The sequence below is a fragment of the Myripristis murdjan genome, chromosome 18 (genome assembly GCF_902150065.1).
Source record: "Myripristis murdjan chromosome 18, fMyrMur1.1, whole genome shotgun sequence".
Lineage (NCBI taxonomy): Eukaryota > Metazoa > Chordata > Actinopteri > Holocentriformes > Holocentridae > Myripristis > Myripristis murdjan.
Window position 1 is genome coordinate 5959436 of NC_043997.1, and position 25991 is coordinate 5985426.

Genomic DNA, 25991 nt, shown 5'->3' on the forward strand with positions numbered 1-25991 from the left:
ACTCCATGTCAGCTTCTCCAGACATTCATTGCGGCCGTCCTCATATCAGAGGTGGACATGGAGGAGTTAGGTTACAGTTCAGCTCAGTCACTGCAGGGGGCAGTGTAGCAGATTTTACTCAGGAATATGACACCTATCAACCCGTCTAAGGCGAATGAGCATGTTTGTGTGTGTGGGAGGGGAGTGAGACACAAAGAAAGAGAAAGTAAAAAGAGGAAAACAACATGAAAAAAGAAGAAGGGAGAGAGAGAATCCAGCAGTCCCTGGTTGCAAGTCATTTTCAGTTTTCTTAAATGGCAGCTATGTGCTGTACAGCAGTGGTCCCCAACCACCAGTCCGTGGTCCGGTACCGGTCCGTGAGACATTCCAGACCGGGCCATGCAGCGTGGGGAACCCCACCAACCCCACCCCCCCACGCCATGAAAAAATAATCTGAATCAAGGCGGTCCGGTTCTAGAGATCCTCCGTCTTTCTCTGGACCTCTTTCTACTCACCAGTGGTTCTTGTAATTTGAACCTGCAGTGTCTGAGATACTGACCACGGCCTTGTGGTGGTGCTGTGGTCAGACAATCAGGTTTTTTATTGAAAATGCTGGTCCCAAGTGTCAAAATTAGATGGATTGAGGCACCAATCCCCAGTCCCATCCCTGATCTTTGATTATAAGGGACTAAAAGAGGGATGAGGACATGTTGCTTAGCTGTAGAGCAGTATTATACTGTCAGTTTAGGGCTAAAGTTGTTTCATTTAGGAAAGCTAGAAAAAAAAGATCAATATTAGCACTGTCAACAGACCGAAGATCTGACCACTGCAGACAGAGAAGGCCAGGAGTAGCTCTGACCAACTGTGGATGTTACTGGAAAAAGGAGGAAAGAGCATCCTTTGCTTCACCAACCACTTTAATGTGCTTCTGACATCAGTTCAGCTGTTATGAAACATGTTTTTTTTGTTGTTTTTTTTTAATATTAACTGCAAAAAATTTTAAAAAATCCAGCCTTCTTAAGTTATCTAGGTCAGATCGTTATTCTGGCTGCCTTTCCACACTCAAAGAAGCTGGTAGCTGTCTAGGTAAGATCATGTTTCAGCCTCATGAAGGCCGCGATCACGCAGAAATAAAAACGAAAACATGGCTATTCATATGTTTTTACATTTTAGTAATATTACCAGTTTCTTCTTTGGTAGTCAAGTTTGTCAGTTAGTCAATTTGAGCTTTTAAAAAACCATAACAGGTCATTCTTTCGCTCAACCCACTGAAGTAGATTTCCTCTTCCTCCACAGAAGCTCTGCCTCAGAGTTTGTAACACCTCAACACCAGAAAAGAGCTGCACAGGAAGAGGACGGTCTCACCTATATTAGACAGGAGCTGTTTTTAGTCTGACGCTCAGACAGTCAGCAGCAAGACAGCATGGAGATCACATCTGTCTGCCTCACACTGGGTGAGTACCGACTCTCTGCTTCTCTACATTTCCATGTGAGGTTGACAAACCAAAAAAAATTAAGGTCGTCTGAAGTTGAAAGTAATCAAAGTAATGGAAATCACACCGTTTTACTGATCCTGCACATCTTTGTCCTGTATCACTGGCGCTTCGAAGCATAAAGTAGTTTATGCAGAGTTTGTTGTGTGCAGCTGAATATTCAGTGTCAAATTGATATGATATATATATTTACTTTTATATTTTAGGCCTCACATTCAAAATCTATTGATCCTTTGCCATGCACAAGAGAAGACTTAGTTGAAACATTGTATTTTGTGTGTGTGTGGGTATGTTGTGTTTTTAGCAACTATTTAAGGTTTTTAGCCTATAAAAGCATCTATATTCAATATGCAGCTCTTCTTTTGTGTTTCTAGTGATGAACGTGGTGATTCTGCTGGTGGTTCAGGTGCACCGAGGTCATTCTGCTCATGAATGTGGTGAGTAGCAGCTACTTCTCTGGTCTTAGCTGGTTAATATTATTATCATTTTTTATCCAGTGATCAGTTGGTTGATAAGTGGCTTTAAAGTGATGTTTATGTATGTAGTTTGACCCATAGGCTCTAATGGACACATGCTAACAGTATTGGAGGTGCACGAAGTAAACTAATAATATAAGCACAAAACCTGGAGGTTGCCATGGTTCTTATTGTCAGCCTGAATCTCTGAAATTTTGGATACTGATTGTAGATTTTCTGTTGGGTCTAAATGGTCCCTACTTCAATGAAACACAGCTGATGAATACATTCTGATTACTTTAAACATCAAACAATTGACAAAAGTTGAACTTGAAGAGCAATGAAAACTAACATGTACTGATATGAAGAAGCCTGTAAAATTAAGGCTTGTAACTTTTGTCCAAGAGAAGCGTGCATTGGATTTGTTTATCTTCACATGTGGAGTTCCTGAAATTCATCATGAAGCATCTTTAAAATCTTGATTTTGTGTTTTGTGCTTTCATGTCTTTTGAGTGTGCATCTCTTTTCAAACATTTAATTTAGGAGCAAATGTCTTGATGTAATCTGTTTTCTCTTTTTTCTCTCTCTTTCTCTCAGGTCCAGCTTGTCTTTATGTTTTTCCAAACAGATTACAGCACTTTGAGTATGAATTTGTCTCCTTTAACTGTGAGACGTTTGATGGCTCTTCTGGTTGGAGAGTGATGAGGAGCACCAACACAACAGTTACAACATGTCTCTCTGACTGGGAGACGTCAAGGAAGCCTTCCTGCAACATTACAAATTCCTATTCAACAATAGACAGTGGAAGATACTGGTGTGAGAATGGAATAGGCAAGAGAAGCGACAAAGTCAACATCACTGTCACTGGTATGTTTGCAATTACTCAAGAGTTAAGCCCAAAAATGCAATTCACCCATTTAAAAAATAATTGTATCTGCAAAAACATAAATGATTTGTCTATAGAATTGTAATAAATTTGCTTTGGACTTAAATTACCTTTTATCTTTAACTGCAACTATAGCATGACCCCTTTTGATATTTTCCAGCAACTGATATACGAGGTCAGCTGGCACATTTTTCAAATAATGAACATCTGAGTTTGTCTCAAAACATTTCAGCAACTACTCACCAATACCGTCAATCAAACTTTATTTCGGTCTTCAAGACCAAAAGAATTATCTTACATATAAAATATGCACTGAAGTAAACAATAAAAGCAAAATTAAAATTCTATATTAAAATGATGAAAAGAAAAGGAATGATGATGTAAAATGATAGTAAAAAGTAAAACCAAGTAATAAATGGTACTTTTTGCTTCATATATCTAAATGAAGCTGCTTTAGCGGCTGAGCTAAAAGGTTAAAAGTGTTTTCAGCCATTGTTCATAAAGAGTTGAGTTTCAGTTTTGCAAAAGATCACTGCAAACTCCTGTTTACCATAAAGAAACAATGTTAGAAATTGCATGTTGTCCAGCTGGCTCAGTGGTCCTGGAGAGTCCTGTCCTTCCAGTGACGGAGGGAAGTGATGTCACTCTACGCTGTAAAACCAAGACGACTCCCTCCAACCTGACAGCTGATTTCTATAAAAATGGCTTCCTCTTCGGAAACGGCTCCACAGGAGAGATGACCATCCACAGTGTCTCCAAGTCTGATGAAGGTTTCTACAAGTGCAGCGTCTCTGACTCTGGAAAATCACCTCAGAGCTGGCTGGCTGTCAGAGGTGAGACATCATAGTGTTTCCAAAAAAATATTTTCCTTTGTGCATGGCCATGTTTCATACAGCTGATGGATGATGGCATTTACCTAAATGATGCTCTGATCCATCAGATGATGCTTTGCAGAAAGTCCAGTAGCCCATTTTTGTTTTCAATTTCCTACAAGAGAATCAACAGTTTTGCATTGAATACTGCAGTAAACAACTTCACAAAATCATTTTTCCCTAAATTAAAATCTCCTCTCAACAGGTGCTAAGAAAAAGGCAGCAAACAGCAATCTGCAATTTAACATATCTCTGATGTTTCTCTTCCTGCTTTCCCTCACTGTTGTTGCTGTCACTTCCTATTTTGTTGCCAAAGGTAATGGGTTGCACTCAAAAGTGTCCTCAACATCACTGAAAAGACAGTCTCAGACAAACAATTGGATGTAGGCATAAAGACACAGACTGATAATGTAGGATAATTTAGGACTTATGTGAGTTATTGTCAAAAGGTTACATATCCGAGCATTAAGCCTTTCTGTTTTCTTTGCAGCACTTCACACTCCTCCTCCTGACGCCACATTGATTGGTGTCACCGTTGTATTGGCGGTTCTGCTGTTGGCGCTGGGACTGCTTTACTTTTGGAAATACAGAGGTACTGAAAAAAAATACCTAAAAATATATTATTCTGAGTGAAATCAGTAAGAGTGGACAAGTTTTGTGTGATATGCTGATCAAAAGTGAAAAGACTCAAAGTTGATGATCAGAATCAGGGTTTAACTGAAGCCAAACAGTCATGCAAGACAGAATCTTTGCTTAACTCAGACAGTTTACACTGATACTTAAAGAAGTGAGTCGTCAGCATAGCAATTAACACTCATTAACACTCAAGGTCTGGTTAAATAAAACAGCATAAAATGAAATATGAACTTGAACAATGAGAGGAGATTGTGTGTCTGCAAATTATATGGCCTAAGGGTTGCACTCAAAAGAAAAATGTAATTTGACCAACAACCAGCCCCTTCAAGATTCAACAGAATTTATTTGTCACATATGCGTACAAATGCATATTTTGAGATGTAGTTGTGTCAAACTCCCGGACAGTGCACCAAACAAGTGCAAGACTTGCTTAGTGCAAGTCATATACAATCTACACATACAATATATACAATGTTTTATTGTATATATTGTATGTATTTAAAACTGTTCATAATTGCAACAAAAAATATACATAATAGTAAATACGGTTTTAAAAAAAAGTGCCGATGACTGGCAATAATATTTAGACAGCAGCAGCAAAGTACAGTACAATATACTATACCTTGCACTGCTGCTAATATAGTATAATATCCTGTACATATGTGAATGTTCATTATTTTATTATAGCCTGTGGAAAGAAAACTCTTCCTCAGTCTCTCAGTGCGTGATTTGTATCAGTGCAGGTGCTTGCCTGTTTGCAGTCACATAGTCCATTGCTGTGGCGTTGGGGGTTCTTTACTATCCTGCTAGCTCTGCTTACACACAGCTTGTTGCTGTTGTTTACACACTTCCTGTTGTATGGGCTCTGCAGGAGGTGAGTGCAGAACCCACAGTGCGCTCAGCTAATCATGCATCCTGTCCTAAGAGGAGCTGTTCTGATACCAGGTGGTTTAGAGCTTCATTAGGATGCTCTGCGCTGCAGCAGAGTAGAGGGTTAGCAGGACTTTCTGTGAGACCTTGAATTTCTTCAGCTGCCTGAAGTGATATTGGAACTGTCTTGTCTTTGTTGCCACAGTGCCAGTATGTGTAGTCCATATCAGTATGCACACCGAGGTACTTAGAGCTGCTCTACCTCTCTACTGGAGGCCCACCAATTTGCAGTATGAGGGTGTAAGATCTGTGATGTTTCCTGGCAAAGTCCAAAATCAGGTCCTTAATTTTACTGATATTCAGGGAGAGGTGGTTGACCTGGCACCACTGGATTAGGTCTGCCACCTCCTACAGATAGGCTGCCTCATCATCATCATCATTCGAGATCCAACCCACCACGATTGTGTCATCATCAAACTTTGTTTGACCATGTAGTTGTGAGTCAAGGAGTACAACAAAGGGCTCAACAAGCAAATTTTAGGGGCCAAAGACTTAGACCTTAGCTCAAATGGTCAAAAATCCAGGATCCAAGTGCACACATGGTTGTTTAGACCCAGGTTAGTCATTTTTCCAGCCAACCTGGGTTGGAAAATAGTGTTGAACACTGAGCCCAAGTCTATTAACAGCACTCTAACATAATCCCTTCCCCTGTTGTCAAGGTTGGAGAGTGAGGTGTGCAGTACCTGAGGGGTGGCGACGTACTGGGATCAGTTTGGACGGTAAGCAAATTGCAGGGGATCTAAGGTAGAGCGGAACAAGTGTAGTCTTTTACCTCTGCCCTGAGTTACACCACAGGCTAACTACAGCCAAAGATGGCATGTAGTCACCAGCAGAGACGAAGTGCTATTTAAACAGCAGCATGAGAAAATTCAACGGCAGTGCTAGAATATTCACAACATGCTATATTTGTTGCACCTTTTGAAATAATGTGAACAATGCAGCATTTTTTTTCTTCTCTTCATGTGTTTTCCGTTAATCGTCTCAGTCTTGCGTGGTGCAGTTCCACGCTGCTTCGCCTCACAGGCAGGAACACGTGGATTAGACACAGGTGAAGAGGTTCGAACAGGTGAGGGGCACCATCCTGGTATCAGCATCTTCGTATATTATTTTAGTAACTGATGTCCTCCATTGGCCACCAGTGGGGTTTGCAACATGAAAGGAACTTATGTCATTTTCAAGATTATTCCTCTTGAGCTATGGTGGCCAATAAAGCTAGAGTTAGAACTGAGATCCAACAGATATATCTAATGAAGAGCTAATATATAACCATGCACTGCACTATTACTACTGCTTGAATGTGTGCATTTTTGTTTTAAGAATGATACTTTGCCTAATATGTGGCTTTTTTTTTTCATTTATATAAATTCAGGTGCAATTTTAAAACTCAATGTTAGTCAGTGATTTAAGATGTAAAAAAGGATGTTGTTATTAAGATATGTATATGTTTGTCTGCGTATGTGCCTTCCTGTCTGTCTCTAGCTGATCCACTCGAAGCAATGTACACTGTCGTCACAAAACGTGCAAAGAACACAGGTATTTTAGTTTACATTACGTTACTTTCTTTTGCCCTGACAGGTCTTTATTTCCTGTGGAGCAAAGGGCCACAGCGAGTCTGTGATAATTTTGTCTTAGTTATATTTGAAGCATGTGTGGTCTTCATTTTCAGAAACACAAATTGCCACTTGTAGCCCCTTTACTGGGGTAAAACAGCGAGGAAAGGAAAAATAAATCACTTGTCAAAGTTCACCGCCTACATGTTTCTACTTGCAACAGTGGAAAAAGGCTGAGAACCTGACAGTTGTACAGTATTTTCTTAGACTTTCTCAGACTGGGTTTTGTTTCAGGTGCTGGTGATAATTTCAGCTTCTCTGACAGAAACCACACGAGAAACCCACAGATAGAAGGTAAGAGGACAAGAAGGTCGAGAAACCAAAGCTGAGGCATCTAAATTAGTCCATAGCTGCTGCCTTATCTATCTATTTATCTGTCTATCTTACACTATTTCTGTCTCTGTGCGTCAGATGAGAATCGTCCTGTTTACTACGCCTTGAGCCCGGGTGAGAATCCACAAGTTTTTTTTATTACATTTATTACAGTATTTACTGCCATATGAATCAGCTATTATCAAGATACCATGCATTCTCCTAATGTTGACAAGAAATATGAATAATGCTGCTGCTTGACAATGTCATTGCAATAGCATAAGAGCAACAAAACCAGATATTACGTATTATATCGGGCACATTCAAACCAAGCACGATCTGGACTAACAAGTCATTTAATGTGTTGTACAAACCACTTGATACATTGCATGTGGTTTGGTTGGCCATCACACAACATGTGATGTGCTTCCTTATTACTGACCAAAAAGGAAAGTGCATAGAGAACTATAGAGCCCATGGAAACTGAATTAAAGTTGATGGCAGTCTTTTGTCTGTGTATAAAAGGAAGATTAATCAAATAGAACATGAGACCAATGCCAATCAATGAAGACGCTGGTCTGTTGTGTAATCACAGAGGGCAGAAAGAAAGAAGGCTGAAGACACAACAACAGTCATGATTTCATAACTGCATTATGACTGTATTTTCAGACCAAACATGCACGCAAGTTTTCAATGCGGCGTGTTTTTTTCCTGCAAAGCCAATGCAAAAATGTGAATAGATGCAAATTCGTGCCAGGCAATGTGAATTTCCACGACACGAATGACGTGACAAAATTTCTCAACTTGAGCGCAAAATTCGTGGTCGTATTCACGTTAGTCTGTGATGCAAAACTTCACTTCACATTTGGTTTGATAAAGATAAATGTAGTACAATCAGCTGTATTCCTAGCCAACCTTACTTTTCTCATTTCAACTTCTTCAGAATTCACTTGGAAATGAGACCCTTGCACCAAGAGGGTGAATTCACCAGTTTTCAATTCAGCCAGACTAAACACAGCAGGTGTGAAAGCGACCTTGAAACTTTTACTGGTTTAGCTCAGTTTGTTTGGCAAAGTGAGAAGCATGATTTTCAGGATGTTTTCACATGTGCAGTATATAACCCATTTGGGTGGACCCTTGTGCGTTTGCGGTATCTTCATAATGTGATTTATTTGAGCAGCTGGACAACAGGAATCCCATTCTGCTCCAGATCGAAACAAATGGTCCAACACTGCTCACTAAAGCTGGTTTCAGTCTGCATCTGAGCAAATTCTAGTGTGGTTTGAGTTTAATAAGGACATAATTAAACTCCAGTTCAAGCCAATTGCAGGATTTGGAACCAAACATGCTTTGTATTACTATTATAGGTCTTGGTGGCATGATTGTTCTTGGAAAGAGGGAATCGACACATTGCCCACAACCCAGTCGCTTAAAAAACATTTTGTGCTGCACAAATTTGTCCACAATGGAGAACTTAATGCCAAAAAGTGGCAATGAAACAGACAATGAAAGTACATTTCCAGTAGAACTCCTTCCTCAGCGATTTTCTTTTTTGACTGCTTAGATTTAAATTCAGAAAACTTTATTTATCCCATACGGGCGATTCAGTTGACAGACGCAGTATGATTTTTTTTTTTCATATGGAGTGTGAAACTAAATCTCACCAAACACAAAGCAAACCAAAGTATCAGTTAATTGATTTTACCAGGCAAACAGACCTATAGGTTGAGAAGGTGACCTTAAGTAACTACAGCACCCAACAATGCAGATCTCATTCCTCTTTCAAGAGATTTCCAATGTGTGAGAACATAATCGAGCCAACCACAGGAACCAAGCTCAAAAACAAGAAATTATGAGGCCAGTAGTTCCTCTTGATTGTCTGGACCAATGCTCATATTCAGCTTTTTCCTCAGAGGGCAGATATTACGGCAAAGAGTGCCAACAAACCCATCATGTGTAATAAACAGGGACTGGACTGACTGGACTGAAAGCGTACATGCAAATTCACTCCATTAGTGCTGTATAATTAATGACGCACTGCAGTAGATGTCCACTTTAAAGTATTTATTGTCATATTCAGCCTTAATTTATTATGTTAAAGCAGATGCTGTGGCTGAAGTAACTGTGTTTGTTTCCAAAGCACAAGCAGGAGCCTCCACCTCCTCAGTAAACAGGATGACCTCCGCGGCAGCCGGCCCCGTTTTAGCAGAGGAGGATCACTTGTATTCAACCATCTAGCAGGTAAGATGAGGTTAATCGTGAACACTTTTTATTTTCCTCAAGCTTCTTTCATTCGTTCTCTAGTAAGGCTCTTACTCAAACATACACCAATCCTGCACCTGCCAGAGCATCGCTTATAACAGAGGTCCGCAATATGCTTGGATTGTAATCCCAAAAACAAGCCAAATGCCAACTCACAACCCCATTTGCATAATTATCAGAGAAGCCGTTGTATTTTAAAACCACTCAGTGTTTCACAAGAAAACAGACAAAAAGAGTAAAATATGAAAAAAATGATGATGATAATTTTGTATATTATTTTTTTTCTTTCACTTATGTCTTATTTATCTTGCAACCCACCAAAAGCCACTGACTTATAAATGTATTTCTTAAAATATACAAAAGAGAGGGCCATCCTTCAAAAATGCCACCCTTCAAAATTTCATTAGTCAGTATCTCAAGAACTGAGACGGCTTGATGTGTTTCTACCTGCAATAAACAAAACAAAACCAAAAAAAAAAGTGTTTCAAGAGCAAACATCATAGGAGAAGTCATTATTCTAATATTTACTCATATTGGGCATCAATTTCTTGCTATCAATCATCAGCTGAACAAGTTGTTGTAATTATATTTTACAGAGTGCCTCATTGGCTGTACTGCCCTCTAGGGGTTGAGACTTACAGGCTTCTGGACTTGTTTACTGGTGACATATAAATATAGGCGTTTTTTTCTCAGCGTGTAACTTCTTAATATAGAAATGTTTTGTAGAGTGTGTTCATTTTTCACACTGGTTTTTGAGAATGATTATTTTTGTATGTCCTGTGTGTTACAGGTCGGTGAAGAAAGAGGCAGCTAACTGAAGGAGAGAGGTGTTTTGTTTGTTTCGTGTGCGGAGGAGAGAATTCATGAGACCCCAAAGAAAATAAAGATCATGACATAATGCTCTCAAATTGACTTTTGACCCGCTGTTTTCACTCACATACTGACATGTTTTGGGTGCTTTCTGGTAGTTTTAATTTGTTTTGGGTATCTGCACTGACATGCTTATGGTACATTGGGGTTGTTTTGGGTATCTGTACTGGCATGTTTTGGGTAGTTGTGAGTACTTTTGGGTTGTTTGGTGTAATTTCTGTAGTTTGGGCATAATGTTGGAGTTGTTTTGGGCAGTTTCATGTAGTTTAGTTTCGGTTTGGGTTTCTGAACTGACATGTTTTGGGTACTTTTGGGTACTTTTGGTTAGTTTTAATTTGTTTTGGGTATTCACACTGACAAGTTTATTGCACGTTGGGGTTGTTTGGGGTAGTTTTTGGTATTTTTACTGGCATGTTTTGAGTACTTTTGAGTTGTTTTGAGTAATCTCTGTAGTTTTGGGTTGTTTTGGGGTAATTTGTGTAGTTTGGGGTTGTTTTGCATATCAGTGCTGGCATGTTTTGGGTTGTTTTGGGGTAATTTGTGTAGTTTGGGGTTGTTTTGGGTATCTGCACTGGCATGTTTTGGGTACTTTTGGGTTGTTTGGGACGATTACTATAATCTGTCCTCTGGCTGCTCATGGAACAGTAAACTGCATCAGCGTTTATTTTTAAAAGCGTGCTCGTTTTAAGAGCACAACAGTTGAACCACCTCACTCTCTCTTCTCTGCTTGTTCAGACATTTGAAGCTGTTGTTCGTGACCACTGAGGTGCTGCATCTTTAAAACAGACACTCTGTGGTCAGCAGCAAAGCAGACGTTTGCCTCAAAGCAGCTGAAACACAGTTGTATTACTTCCTGCTGTGATGAATTCTGCGTATAGTCATGGTGTCACAACCCTCAGGTCATTCTGTGTTTACTGCAGGAGGAACTCATAGCGAATGTGAGGTTGCATAAACTTTTTGGGAAGTTCAGCAACACCTTACTGAATTAATCTACTAAAGAATTTTACTTAGGAACTGTTTTTATCTGAATTATTCACAGACTGTGAGAAAAAAAATATTTGTGGTTCATGATTGATTTTATCTAGAACAACGTACAATGAGTAAGCACACAGATGCTTCAAAGGCAAGATGCAATGAAGAAACCTCTGATGGTTAGAAGTATTTTTAACCACTAACACTTTCATTACACTTCACTGATACTGCAATGCCACCTGCCCTTCTTAGATAGACCATTATTTTCTTTTATATATATATATATATGTATATTCTGAACCACAGAATTCACTCCCATCAAGCTCTGGACCCCGACTTTTAACACTTTGTGCTTCTTCCTCAGGCAACGTGCACAGGATGCGTTACATATCTGCATGTACATATAGCCTTTTTTGATTTTGTCACTGCACCCTATGTGCTTATGTAACATGGCACTCATGAAGTTGTATTAAAGGACTATTCCAGTGCTTTTAAATGTTTGGCCTGGTTACCACAATTTACCCACAGTTTGTATTGCAACAAACCATGTGTCAAATGATGAGGGGGGAACTGGAGATTTCACAACATATAATCAAAATTCCCCAATTTTTAAATGTGAATTTTTGGCTGAAACAACCTTATAATGTTCTGCTTTATAAGCCATTCATAAACCACAGAGCTGATAATTTGCTGTGTAAAGCAAATGTCTCCCTGGGGACTACTTTCTGTCGGAGAGATTTCAGGTTTCAGTGCTGCTGCTTTTAGGAAAACTAATGCAACTGCCGAGTTTATTAGAAAAACATACAATAAAAACAAGGTGCAGTACATTCAAATAAAAAGGAAAAACATTGCCACTTGTTATAAGACAGTTATACCAATGTTTCTACAGTGCTGAATGTCATTCTGAGAATCATTTACTTGACAAATAAATGTATACATGAATTTATACATCAGGTTCCTCAATACAGCCTGAAAAGTTAACTCTTAGCTGCTTTGGATAAAAATAAAAGCGATTATACATGAAAAAACAAGTCACTGACACTTTACAACTGAGTTGTTGTTGTTGTTGAGGAGTGCATTATGCTCTAAAGAGACTTGTCTTACAGGAATTCACCAACATTTTGAGCAAAATCCCCTTTTTCCAAATTCCCCAGACTGGGACAAGATGTTAGACACCATTTTCACCTCACCTCTCACCTCACAAAAATAAGGCAGCATCAGAGCTGCTGTAAGGTTTATTTTTTCACTCTGACGCAGCCAGGCTAATGACTCCTATAAACTTCAAGTCTTTATGCTAAGCTAACATGAAATACTACCCACAGGAACTGAATCAGTGGATGTACGGAGGTGAACATGGTGTCTAACATCTGGTCTCAATCCGGGGAAGTCAGGAAAAGGATATTTTGCCCAAAATGTTGGACTTCTCCTTTAACATCGTGTGAACACATGTACAATTCTCTTGCCAAAATGTTAGCTTCAGCTTAGATTATACAGCACAGCCTATTCACGCCATCATCATCTGACATTTGATCTAAAATGAAGCACCCCAGATATGTATATATATTTTCTTTATTTCAAACACAAAGCACCTGCCTTGACAGATCATGATCGGGTAATTTGAGGCCCTTATCCCCTTTTGCTCTATCACGACAACAATCTTTTTAGCTTTGCATTGCACATCATAATATAATATTTGACCCCATAATCGGAGCATATGTTCAGCAGCACTGCCAGGAGAAAGAATAGCCTGATGATCACCATTACATATTGTTAATTAAGTTGTTACCAATCATACACATATCCCTTGTCATACCTAAGGGAGCCTCTATTGTCCCACTTGATTTGCATACTGTGCTTGGCACACCAGGACACCAGGATCCTCCTCATGTTGTCCGGCGCACCCCTTTGACTCAATTAAGTGACAGTTACAAACATCAGTATTTGCTTTTTTCCACTGTGTGAGTCATTGGTGTCCTAGTTCCCCTGCAGCAGCATGTGCCCTGGCTGTGGCTGATGGCCTGAAGCAAACTCACCACTTAAGTAATACTGAAGTTTTTCTCAAACATGGGAACTGACCACTGGCTCGGAAGTGCCACGCCTGACTCCCAGGAGACTGTAAATCACGAGTTTTGATCTTACAGTAAAAAGATCAGTGACCGAAAAGACAATGGAGTCATGCACCTTGCAGGGAGGCGGGTCAGATGAGAACCTGTCACAGCGAGAAGGGAGAGTACATAAAGCTCGATGATTCCGCTTCAGGATCCTGTAATTGCAGATTTTGACCTTTAAGCTCCTGGTCTTTGACAGAAAGGGTAAGAAACTGCTATGCTCTTTATATTTATCATTTCTTATTTCATCCACTTGTATGTGTATTTGCACTTGTGACCACCACCTTTTAGGTGGCAGTAGAATTTCAGGAATTTGCAGACTCAGTTTTGTTGTACTTTTACAATAACAATTAAGAATGAATCTGAATCTGAACCGGACTTCTGCCAGGAGAAACAATGTCTTTGTTGTTTCGGTCTGCTTTACAAATGAAAAAAATAATTTCCAAAATATTAAAAACCAAAACACAATCTAAAACATGATATGAACATTTAATGATATTAAATGTCATTGCTTCTTAGGGAGAAACCAGATCATTGCATCAACAAACTACAGCTGGATATGAATGAATGGATGGATGAATAGATAAATAAATATAAATATTGCAGTATTTTATAACACGTAGTATTTTGGTCACATTTTGGTTGCATAGTCCCCATTATATTTCAACAACACTGACATGTATTGACATTCTGTTATGTGTGTCTGCTGAATTTTAACAAACATGTACGCCTAGTTGACATTTTCACTGGGTTATTATGAGTTCTGAGCAATATGCACATTAGACTTTGTAAGAATGAGTGTCTCTTTTTTCATTTTGTGGATATCTCACTCTGGAACAAAGACCTTGACCTATTTCATAAAGTTAAAAAAAATTCAAACAAAACCTTTTTTAAAAAAATTCATTCATAATTTGTGACTCAGACACGGTCTCTGTCATAGCAACTCAGTTATTCGCAGTTATTATTGTCATATTATTGTCACATTATTGCAGTTGTTTTTCAGAAGCACCACTTGTATTTATTCTATGTGTTTATTTGACAAATTTTGTCATGCAGTGGCAATAACTTGTGCATAGGTATGGTATAGCAAAGTTATAATATTTCTGATGGGGGGAAAAATTGCAGTAAAACACCGAAAAATGCAAATCATTGCAAAGTATAGATTTAAACAGTTAATGAAGCTGTGTATTGTCAGGGTGCAGTGACTCTGACCCTTTCAATCAACATCAAATCAGATTTCATTCTTACAGTAAACACGGTTTATTTCACAATCCTTTGTCACGAAAGGAAAGACTAAATGACATCACAGAATGTAAGTCCGGTCAAGATAAAGTCACACACAGACATCTCTGTCAGACACGTACAGTCAGGGGTTTCCAGGACTGGGACAGACAGCTGATCTGTGTTATCCTCATTTCTAAGTTTCTGTTCCTCTCCTTCCAATACATGACACCAGTGAAGAGGAGAAGATATTACAGATGGCCCTGCAGTGGAAGTTATGTAAGTATATAATGTTATTTTTGTCTTAAATAACTCTGAAATCTCATACACACACATACAAAAAAAAAAAAAAAAAAAAAAAAAAAAAAAAATTATAGTAATCTAAACTGAACTATAAGACTCTTCTTGTGCATGTGGCTGAACAGAAGAAAGAGGCTTGGAGGTTTAGTGACCTGAATGTGCAGGTTTGAACACCCCAGAAATGAATTAGTGATGATTTCTCCACATAAGTGCTCTTGAGCAAGGCATTTGAGAGGCGCTCAGTGCGCCACAGACGCCTGGAGCTGTGTGTGTGTGTGTGTGTGTGTGTGTGTGTGTGTGTGTGTGTGTGTGTGTGTGTGTGTGCGCGCGCGTGTGCATGTAAATCAGCGTGTTTTCTTGTCTGTGGTTGTGATTCACCGGGAGCTGCGGTCGCTCTTCTGCTTTTTCAGACACAGGGCTCTTTCAGTATTTGTTGTCCCTCGCTGCGTGATGAAACACAAAGAAAGAATCTGACCGAAAAAATTCCTTCCTTGCACTCCTGGCCAACTGGTCGCCTGCAATTTGGGAAATTATGCTTTTAACAAATAAATGCCTGCAATTATAATGCAATAACGTCATTTTACATCTACGCTATGAAAGCACAAAACAGGAACAGCGCATAAGCTTAAAAAAATACAGATTTATAAAAACATGCTCACCACTGCATGCAATTCGCTTTAATCAATCACAAATCTACCTGAGATGATGCACAAGTGCAGGGGGCTCAGCTCCCACCTTGGGAACGCCCGCAGTTAGCCATATTTGGTCATGAATGCCGATATTTCCGGAGGAGTTTCTAGTTTAGCCTATTTCGTTTCTGGGAGACAGAATGGCACTAATAGAGCGCAACTTTATTTAGGCTATGTAGCACATTCCATATAGAGGCAATTCAAACTGCTTTACATAATTATGAAATAGAGACATTTGAAATAGAATTAAATTGCAATGTGAAATATTTACAGAACATTGCCCCTATTTTTTCAAATAAAGTAGTCTGACTTAAAGAAAGAAAGAAAGAAAGAAAGAAAGAAAGAAAGTGTGCCACATAAACTGGCAGAGGCTGGTGGCCCGTGGCGCACCTGCCTCACCTGTTCACGGAGACACCGCACCAAACAATACTGTCACGCTTTGCATTCGAGTCGTCTTTCAACGGTGCCACGTTATCCGTCACGCATCCATGCACCGATATCACCGCACGCAACCACACTGCGGCGCCACTCTTTACCAACATGATGGAGTCTGTCAGTGGCATCCCCCGCCCTGGGAAGATGGACTTTTGATAGCTTTTGTTTTGAAATCAGTATTTAGATAAAAGAGGGTGAGGTGAGGACGAGCTTCCTGCAGACTGCACGCACAGAAGTTTGGCTGCAGGCTGGTGGAGAGGTGGTAGAAAATAACATCAAAGTGGGGATTTATTATTGTAACTTTATTATTTAAACATACTAAGTGTCCTTAACAAGCATATTTCTGTTTTATTATTATTATTATTATTGTTGTTGTTGTTGTTGTTGTTGTTATTGCTATATTTATGAGTGATAATCTGTAGCTGTATCACACATAATCCAGATGTGATTGATGAGCGGACTGATTGATTGTTTGGCACATGTGTGATCAGGTAATAATCGTTATGATGAGCTATAACCAGGCTGAGCCCTGAGGAATGACAGCAGTAGTGGCTTTGACTGTTAAGCGACCTCACTGACCTTTTAGTCACCAAAATACTCGGATATTCTCTGAGATTAAAGTAGTAAAAAAAAAAAAAAAAAAAGTCACAAATTAATGAGAAAAAAAACGTTTATTCTACGTTTATTAAGATGAGTTTATAAAGATCACCTAAATAATGTAAAAAAAAAAAAAAATTCATGCTGCATTATGAGCAGGTCACAAAAAAACTTATTTGATTTTATTTGGGAAATTAAAAAAAAAAAAAAAAAAAAAAGGTTTTTGCAACACTATGGAAAATTTTCTCAATGAATAATTGCTGTGTTTTATCTGTGTGTGTGTGTGTGTGTGTGTGTGTGTGTGTGTTCCTAGTTCCCCTGACTGCACTAGTGCTCTTGGTGCACCAGTGCCTTGGTGAAGCCCCCAGCCTGCAGGAACATCTGGCCGACTGCCTGAATGACACGGACTACGCAGATCTGCTGAGGACAGTAGAGACCGGCCTCCCTCTCACACACACACCGCAGCACGTTGTGATTGTCGGGGCTGGAATCGCTGGACTTACAGCCGCCTACTTACTGGAAGACGCAGGACATAAGGTACACACAACTGTCTGCAACTTCAGCTGATCAGCTGCACACATTTCATCAGCTAAAGTCCCCCACTGGTACTTTAAAAATAAAAAAAAAAATAAAAAATTATTCTTAGGGCAAAAAAGCACATTGTTACAATAGTAATATTACAAGAATAAAGTTGTAGTCCATTAACCTTTGAGACAAAAGTAAAAGTAATAAGGTCACAAGAATAATTCACAATTTTATGATCATAAAGTTATGATACTGTGGGAATAAAAGTCATATCTTGAAAATTTTGATAACAATAAGACTGAGAATTATCATGATGTTATGACTTTGTTCTCATAATCTTTCTTTTTTATTTTTTTTACATTGGCCACTGTACTTCTGTGTGTTTTTCCCAAATTAATACTTAATTTTATAACAAAACTTTAGCATGACTTAGTAGTAGTCGTAACAATAAGAGCTGTAGTATAGACATGGATTGGACTGAGCTTTTGTGGTGTCCCTGCTCCAACATGGCGGTGTCCCTGCTGGTGTGACTGGTCTCTGTTCCTGTGTCAATCAGGTAACGATACTGGAGGCCAGTGGTCGTGTTGGAGGACGGGTGCACACCTACAGAGATGAGAAAGAGGGCTGGTACGCTGAACTGGGAGCTATGAGGATACCGAGTTTCCACCTGTGAGTAAAACCTGCCTCAACGTCATAATCAGGAACAGGAGAGCAATAATGTGTGTGTGTCTGTTTCTTTGGGACTGGAAGTAAATTCCCTGCACTACAGAGGAGACAAAGCAAGGCAAGCGATGTGTGTGTGATGCCTTCAACTCACCTTGAAAGCAATAACAATATTTTCATACAAATAAATGTCTGTTTTTGCTTTTCTCTATCTCCTCTGTTCATTTAATTATTGATTTACACCTATTAGACTCACAGGGACAATGCGTGTAATAAACTTTTGAGTAGATGTGCCAGGTTATAGCCATCTATGCAAATTTTCAACTGCAGAGACAAAACACACACAGAATCTGTGGGCCGTGCAGGGATTTGGTTTCTTTGGCCCGTTTTTCAGATACTTGATTTGGTTCCTATCTTCAGTTTCCTGATTTTCTGGGCTAAAGACACTCCTATTTAGACAGGCGCTGATGCAATCCTGTATGCACCAGCTATGCATTTTTATATTTATTGTGTTTTTATGCGTATTTCACGCATTGTTCTTCCTGTGTAATACTGCTTTTTTCCTGTGCTGTCTTTTTTTACATGTACTATGTTTTAACTTTTGCATGTGCATCAGGTGGCTTTTTTTTAATATTTGCTCTGAAATTGCATGATGTCATTGTCAAGCACTTTGTTACCTGTGTCTGTGAAAAGCACTACAGAAATACCTTCTTTACTTTATTTACCTCCTAGTCAAACATATCAGAGCTCTCAGGTTAAATGAGATTTCTAGTTGTAATTGCAAGTTGGACATTGGCATGCATACTATACATGTTGGGATTTGGTACTTAGGATATCATTAATTATATTGCTCAGGAGCTGCTAATTGCCTTCTTCCACCTCCTCTCACGACAGCATCGTCCGCTGGTTCACTAATAAACTGGGGGTCAAGCTGAACGACTTCAACATGGAGGACACCAACACCTTTTACCTGGTGAACGGACTGAGGAAGAGAACATACGCGGTGAAGGAGAACCCCAACATCCTGAGGTACAACCTGACGGGGAGAGAGAGAGGGAAGTCAGCCGACGAGCTGCTGGAGCGAGCTCTGCAGAAGGTACGAGGCAGATGAAAGCTGTGGTCACACTCTCTCAAATCCCAATTGCTGCCAATGTCTGTTCACATCTATTTCAGAATGTAACACATTTAATATGAACCGAACGTCATGTCCAAAAGGTGCACAATAATAAAAAATGTCACGTCTTTTTGTGTTTGTATCTGCTGATGCTTGTCTCCAACACATTTTGTGGATGCAGCGATTGTCAAACACCTCTTAAATCTGCCATTTCTCTTTTATTCCAGTGTTGTGTCTCATTGTTCACCATGGCTCAGCCAAGCCACTAAGGCAACATAACAGCTTTGGGTTTGCAAGCTGCGTGCAGATCAAGCCAATTTTGTAGCAAATATCCTGTAAATGTGGCCCATATTGGAATTTAAACAATGACACACTTTTCTTTTTGCTGTTTAGAGCATCAAATCTGTCAAATGTGAAGGAAAAATCAGACTTGCGGCACTTTTCTGCTTCAGTATGAATGCAGGGGCGGCTCAGACTATGAGGTGCTTTGCAAAATTGCCATTGTTTCCAATGGAAAGACACAAATTCCCCTGGCAGCACCATCTTGCTTGCCTTTTTTTCAGAATCAGAATAGGTTTCATGGCCATTTAAAGAACATACAAGGAATATGCCTTGGTATACAAAACAGTGCACAGTCCAAGGTTTTGCTCTGCTGCTGCTTTCGATTCCTTGGAAAAAGAAATCGATATGAGGCGGATTGCAGATTCCAGGCAGAAAACACGGGGCCTGACGGAGGGATAGAGAGCCAGCGATTCAGCTCTTGCATTAACCTTTGAAGACACTTTGTAAAAGAGGAAGGGAAAGAAGAATGAAGGAGGATGTAGAGAGAGCTTTTGCCCTGTCAGAGTGTCCTTGAGCAAGACATTGAACCTGCGTTAGAGGACACTCTAGCACATGGCTTTTAAATTATGGATGCTCTACGTAAATAAAGTTGATCTTCAATCTTAAATTTTGGATAAGAGAACCAACCAAATGGCTGAAAAGTGAAATGGGTTCTTCGATGACCCACAGGTGATGCTGCAGGTCGTGACTCACTTGTGTGTTTAAGCCCAAAACCTCCGCCAAAAATGTCTTGATGTGTGTTGCATTTTCTGCAGGTGAAAGATGAAGTGAAGGCCCATGGCTGCAAAGCTGCACTTGTAAAATACGACCACTATTCTGTGAAGGTAAACTAACGACTTTATCCATAAGAAACCACTTTCACTTTCTCTAGGAAAAGTTTCTTCACTGATCACAATGTACTCTAGTGTTTTACTGATGATCTGGATGCTGTGACTTTAATCCTTGTGCTGCTAGGATTTGGTTGGTTGGATGGTTGTAACATTTGTAATCTTACCAGGAATTTTGCATGTTTGAGCCATTTAATGCACAATTTACATTTCAACAAACCATTTTGCAAATCATGCGGGAGCACTAAAGATTATTTATTTGGATCCCCATTAGCTGTTACAACATCACAGCTACTCTTCCTGGAGACCATATAAAAATATACTGTATACACATGTTGTGACATACATGCATTCATGAATACATTTACATTACTTTCCCCCACCCACCCCAATACTAATTACTAAAGATTTCACAATTATATAATCAACCCCTCAAATGAGGACAGTTTTATTACGGAGATGGAGGACTGGTGTGAAAATAGTCTGAAGTCTCTGAAAGTTAATTTTCATATCATAGTGGAATGAAATGGCTGGATAAAAGGTAGGAAAATGATATTTGAGTTCTGAAATATGACTGCTTGCTTTGGGAGAAGATTAGCAGAAACATGAAGTATACATGTTTTGCAGATATTATGCAAAACATGTAAAATCATTGGTATGGCCCTTTAAATATGCACTAAACAAGACTTTGTACAAAAAAAAAAAAAAGTCCAGATGAAATGCAGGCATTGGCTGTGGACACTGGTGAGACGTTTTGACCTCGACAGATCGAGGGAAATTTTGCCCCAGTCCAGAGAAAGTTGTACTCGCTAATATTAGAAAAATGAAATACTTGAATAGACTCATTCCACTGCCCAGTATGAAGAACTGTTTTTATTATTCACAGGAGTACCTGGTGGAGGAAGCTGGTCTGAGTCGAGAGGCGGTGAGGATGATCGGGGACTTGCTAAATGAAAACAGCCTCATGTACACAGCGCTGTCTGAAATGATCTATGAACAGAGTGCCATCAGCGATGACGTCATGTAAGAACAAACATCCAACACTGGCTTTTTTTTTCATTGTTCAAAACGGGGAAAATTAAAATGGGTAAACCAGGACAGTTGAGGAATGAGAACAAATACATTCATAAGGTATTTCTAAAGACTTTCAGCAGAAGTACCCTTTGATAACTTCTCTTCTATAGGATGTTTGGTCTCTCACAACCCTGTGGCTGTATCGCCCAGATGAGTTTAGAGTTCAGAAGCTTTTAACAGTTTAACAGTTTTTAACAAACTTTTTTAACACAAAGGAGTTTTTGCCAGATTACTACTGGCAAAAAGTGAGAGGAAGAAAAATTCACCCAAGACATTGTGACCTGTAGAGCATTCACAAGAAGTGTGTTTGTGGAGCTACAGTATATTGTCTTACTGAAATTTGGGCTTCATTCAAGCAATAGTCAATATGACCATACCAAAAATTTAAAGATTCAGGCCTCAGGATAGTCCAACAAGAAAATCTCTACAGAAGCGCAGATCACAAATCCATAGCTTACCTTGCTCCAATCCTTGCTCCAAAACATAACATATCCAGAGGTGACACAGCTAATGATACTTTTAAGTGGATAAACAAATATGAGTAAACAATAAACAAGTATTTTTTGGTTTTCTAAGGTATTCTGAAATCACTGGCGGATCGGATCTCCTCCCCCGAGCTTTCCTCAGCGTCATCAGTGCCACCATTCACCTCAATTCTAAGGTCAAACGCATCCAACAGTCCCATAGAGGTGTAATCGTGTCGTATCAGATGGGCAACCGACCCTCTTGGACCCAGCTGGCTGCCGACGTTGTCTTGGTAACGACCACAGCCAAGGCAGCCCTCTACATGGACTTTCTGCCTCCTCTGTCCATCCAAAAGATGGATGCCCTGAGGGCGGTCCACTACGACAGCTCCACTAAGATCATCCTCACCTTCAGCGAGAAGTTTTGGGAAAGGGATGGCATCAAAGGAGGGAAGAGCATCACCGACCGGCCCTCGCGGTACATCTACTACCCGAGCCACAGCTTCGCCAAAAACAAGACCATCGGCGTCCTCTTGGCGTCTTACACCTGGTCTGATGACTCCCTCCTCTTCCAAGGCGCGAGTGACCAACAGCTGAAAGAGCTGGTCCTCAAGGATCTGGTGGAGATCCACGGCGAGCGCGTCAGGTCCCTCTGCACCGGCGTGGTGGTGAAGAAGTGGAGCGAGGATCCTTACAGCATGGGTGCCTTCGCCCTCTTCACACCCTACCAGCACCTGGACTACGCCAAGGAGCTCTTCCAAAGTGAGGGAAGGGTGCACTTTGCCGGCGAGCACACGGCCTTCCCTCATGCCTGGATAGAGACGGCGATGAAATCTGCGATCAGGGCCGCCACCAACATCAACAAGGAGGCATGCCTGAACACCGGAGCTCAACGGGAGGAACTCTGAGGTCTTGAGGCTGGAATCACGTGCACTCAACGATAATGAGTACCAATAATGTGAGAATTAATGTGATATTAATTAATGTAAAATTGCCTAAGAATTACCTATTTTATTACGCCAGGAGACAAAATGTATTATTTCTGTTGATTCACCCTTCAACAGCATCATAAAACTGTCATTTCCTTTTTGACTTTATAATGAGACTCATCGTCCGTCATAAGGTCTTGTAACTCCTTCATGGCACCGTCCTTCATCTTTTAGCAATTAAAAATCAAATTTCCCACAGATATGGTGATTTTGTGTTATGAGGTAGGACAAACCTTACTTTTTGCCCCTTTAGTATTTGACTAAAACCCAACGGATCTCAATCACTGTGATCTGAAAAGTAAAACAGAATCTGGGCCGAGCATTTTCTGTGACGCCTGGTGACTGTCAGTAATATTTGGCACAATTTACACTCATTCATTTATTCATTCATTTTTGTAAGAGAGTAATTAAAGTACTTAAATGATTGTTTGCAATTGTGTTATATGTACATGAGGCATATTTATTTTATTTTATTTTATTTGGACAATACACAGGTATGTACTGCTTCAGTTTACTATACTGTCCTAATTACCCTCAATGGGCACTGTGTATCAAAACATTATGAGACTGGTGCATTTACCATTTTCACTGATAAATTTCTCTATATTGTTTGGATTTTTCAATAAAGAAGGACCTGGTTGTTAGGACTGTGTCTTTTTACTATCGGCAAAAAATAAATAAATAAATAAAAAATCATTTGTACAAATACTTTTTGCTCTACTGCTGGTTTCGATTCCTTGGAAAAACAAATCGATTTGAGGCGGATTGCAGATTCCAGGTAGAAAACACAGAGCCTGACTGAGGGATGGAGAGCCAGCAATTCAGCTCTTGCATTAAGCTAGGGTTGGTTGGTTGGTTGTAACATTTGCAATCTTACCAGGTATTTTGAATGTTTGAGCCATTTTATGTTACAATTTACATTTCAACAAACCATTTTGCAAATCGTGCGGCAGCACTAACAACACACACACAAAGTCGGGCTGCCGTCTCACCAGCTGAGACTCCTGTAGACTTCTCCTGTTTGTCTGGATGACATGCAGGCATTGGTTGTGGACACTGGTGAGAGGTTTTCACCTGTAGGAAGCCATCGATCAAGGGATCTTTTCCCCAGTCCAAAGAAAGCTGTACTCTATAATAACAGCAGAAGACACAAGATATTTAGTGTACTGACATCACGTTACATGATTTCTTGGTTACCTCCCGTCCCTGCCACCAATTTGCCAAGAGTCTCAGTGCAGCATTTTTGTTATGCTTCTGTAACATTTCAGGCTTTTAATTCAATCTTGAAAGATGCATTGCATAAACAGATCCGTTCCACTGCACAATATGGCAAACACACGGCCTTCCTTCATGCTTGGATGGAGACGGTGATGAAAGCGATCAAGGCCGCCACCGACATCAACAAAGAGGAACGCCTGAACACCGGAGCACAACTGGAGGAACTCTGAGGTCCTGAGGCTGGAATCGCGTTCACTCAACGATAATGACTATCATTAACGTGAATTAAATAAGCATTACCTATTTTATTATGCCACATGCCAAAATGTATGATTTCTCTTGATTCAGCGTTTCAACAGCATAATAAAACTACTTTGTCATTTGCTTTTTTGGCGTGATAATGAGACTCATTGTTCTCCATATGGTCTTGTAACGCTCCATTATAGCACCGTTCCTATTGTTTGAGCAATTAAAAATCAAATTTCCCACAGATATGGTGATTTTGTGTTATGACGCAGAACAAAGTTTACTTTTTGCCCTTGAAGTATTTGCCTAAGTTGACTAAATCCCAACAGATCTCAATCATTGTGATCTGAAAAGTAAAACATATTCTGGGTCGAGCATTCTCTGTGACGCTTGGTAACTGTACAGTTAACAGTAATATTTAGCAGTTTACACTTATTCATTCATTCATTCATTCATTCATTTTCCAGGCAGTTTATCCTAAATCAGGTTCAGAGCAGTAGACGAAAGAAAGTAATTAAATTAATTAAATGATTCTTTGCAGTATGATGCATATTTATGTTAATTTATTTTATTTGGACAATACACAGGTATTTATGTACTGTGCTAGTTTACCATACTGTGCTTATTATTATTACTGAGACTGAGACTGGTGCATTGGCCAATAAAGAGTGACCTGGTTGTCCAGATTCTGTCTTTTTTTCTATATGCAAAAAATAACAAAAATAAAACAAAAAAGTCACTTGTTCAGGTAAGGAAGTTTTTGTTTTGCAAAACCTGTGCACGAATCCACCCAGACAACATTTCCATGTGCTTTGCATTTGTACTGGACATTTACTAAAGCATCCAAAATTGACAGAAGAAAGAAAGAAAGAAATGCCTGCTCCAGTGACTTGGACTTGTGAGCCCCGTCCTGCTGTTTCGAACAAATTAATTTATCTATTTTTTTAAAATTTGTGTTGCATCTTAGCCATAATTCTCTCGGGATGCAGACACAATACAGGAAAATCCTATAAGTTACCTAACGTTACTTGACATTGTGTAAGCTTAACAGACTCAGCCGACCCGGATTCAAATCCAAGCAAGAGTGGTGGTCATTTTTGGTTCGCTAACGTTACCGAGCTATTATTAGCGAGCAAACTTTTGCTAATGTGAGCTAGCTGAGCGAGCTAGCAGGCTAGATTTCACTTATTTTCATTCTTAGAGTATTCTTAATATTTTGACTGAAGCAGATTGAAGTTGCATTTTATTGCATTTTATGTAAGAAAAGTGCTATGGAAATAACAATTATTATTAGCTATTACAGTTATTATTTTTTTGCATTATTAGCATTTTTAATCTTACAACTGAATCCATATGTTTGTTTATTTTTGATGAAAAAAAAGTGCCACCATTAGGCTAAAATAGATTTTAGTTCTCCCACTACCTATATTCTCTACTTGTTCCGCTTCTTTTCCATCACTAAGTGTCGTCAGGCAGAGGGTGTGTACCCCGGGACGGCCTTCCTTGTTTTCGAGGTATGTTGATCAGACGCTTTAAAAGACGGCCCCCCAAGACACAAGACACAGAGGGTTGAAACAAACTCTGCTTTCCTCTACCTTCTCCTTTTTTTTATCCCAATTTGAATCCCTTCTTTAGAAAAAAAAAAAAAAAAAAAAAAACAGCCGCAATTTCTTTGGGTGACAACAAAGGGACACAATGAAGATAGGAATTTTTTTCATCCTGCTGGTCTCAGGTGAGGGACTCACACAGTACATGTTGTAATATTACACAGACAGCCCATATGTACACAGGATGTGCATGTTTGTGCATTTCATAGGACCATCATAAGAAGTAATTTAGTCTCATTCACTTGTAAAAATTTTCCTTTTCTTCAAACAAGGTAAAAAAAAATAACAGTTGGAT

The 25991-nt window shown here is 39.6% G+C and overlaps 2 protein-coding genes across 3 annotated transcripts; both read left to right on the forward strand.

The window, feature by feature from the left end:
- Positions 1-1402: 1402 nt before the first annotated feature.
- Positions 1403-10316, forward strand: LOC115376200 (uncharacterized). Its single transcript, XM_030075692.1, has 11 exons — positions 1403-1433; positions 1847-1909; positions 3401-3646; positions 4176-4277; positions 5911-5970; positions 6237-6317; positions 6731-6784; positions 7096-7155; positions 7273-7308; positions 9314-9414; positions 10226-10316. Exons 1-10 carry the CDS (start codon positions 1403-1405, stop codon positions 9409-9411), a joined length of 831 nt encoding a protein of 276 aa, XP_029931552.1. The 3' UTR covers positions 9412-9414; positions 10226-10316.
- Positions 10317-13506: 3190 nt separating this feature from the next.
- Positions 13507-24688, forward strand: LOC115376090 (L-amino-acid oxidase-like). Of its 2 annotated transcripts, XR_003929773.1 has the most exons (9): positions 13507-13589; positions 14842-14885; positions 16941-17164; positions 17709-17821; positions 18710-18911; positions 20027-20095; positions 20985-21121; positions 21749-23119; positions 24677-24688. XR_003929773.1 is itself a non-coding variant. In XM_030075557.1 (8 exons), exons 2-8 carry the CDS (start codon positions 14864-14866, stop codon positions 22542-22544), a joined length of 1563 nt encoding a protein of 520 aa, XP_029931417.1. In that variant the 5' UTR covers positions 13507-13589; positions 14842-14863; the 3' UTR covers positions 22545-23313. The 2 variants fall into 2 exon arrangements, 1 of the variants encoding a protein (XP_029931417.1); XM_030075557.1 differs by lacking the exon at positions 24677-24688 and having other exon boundaries at positions 21749-23313.
- The last annotated feature ends 1303 nt before the right edge of the window (positions 24689-25991 follow it).

What these genes read in the sequence shown, in the direction of transcription:
- LOC115376090 (XM_030075557.1), top strand. Translation starts at nt 14,864, where the DNA reads ATGGCCCTGCAGTGGAAGTTAT. An exon ending in ACGACCACTATTCTGTGAAG is followed by an intron (nt 20,096 to 20,984) that starts GTAAACTAACGA and finishes TATTATTCACAG; the next exon opens with GAGTACCTGGTGGAGGAAGC. An exon ending in GCCATCAGCGATGACGTCAT is followed by an intron (nt 21,122 to 21,748) that starts GTAAGAACAAAC and finishes TGGTTTTCTAAG; the next exon opens with GTATTCTGAAATCACTGGCG.
- LOC115376200 (XM_030075692.1), top strand. Translation starts at nt 1,403, where the DNA reads ATGGAGATCACATCTGTCTGCCTCACACTGG. An exon ending in GAGCTGGCTGGCTGTCAGAG is followed by an intron (nt 3,647 to 4,175) that starts GTGAGACATCAT and finishes TTTTCTTTGCAG; the next exon opens with CACTTCACACTCCTCCTCCT. An exon ending in AAAACGTGCAAAGAACACAG is followed by an intron (nt 6,785 to 7,095) that starts GTATTTTAGTTT and finishes GTTTTGTTTCAG; the next exon opens with GTGCTGGTGATAATTTCAGC.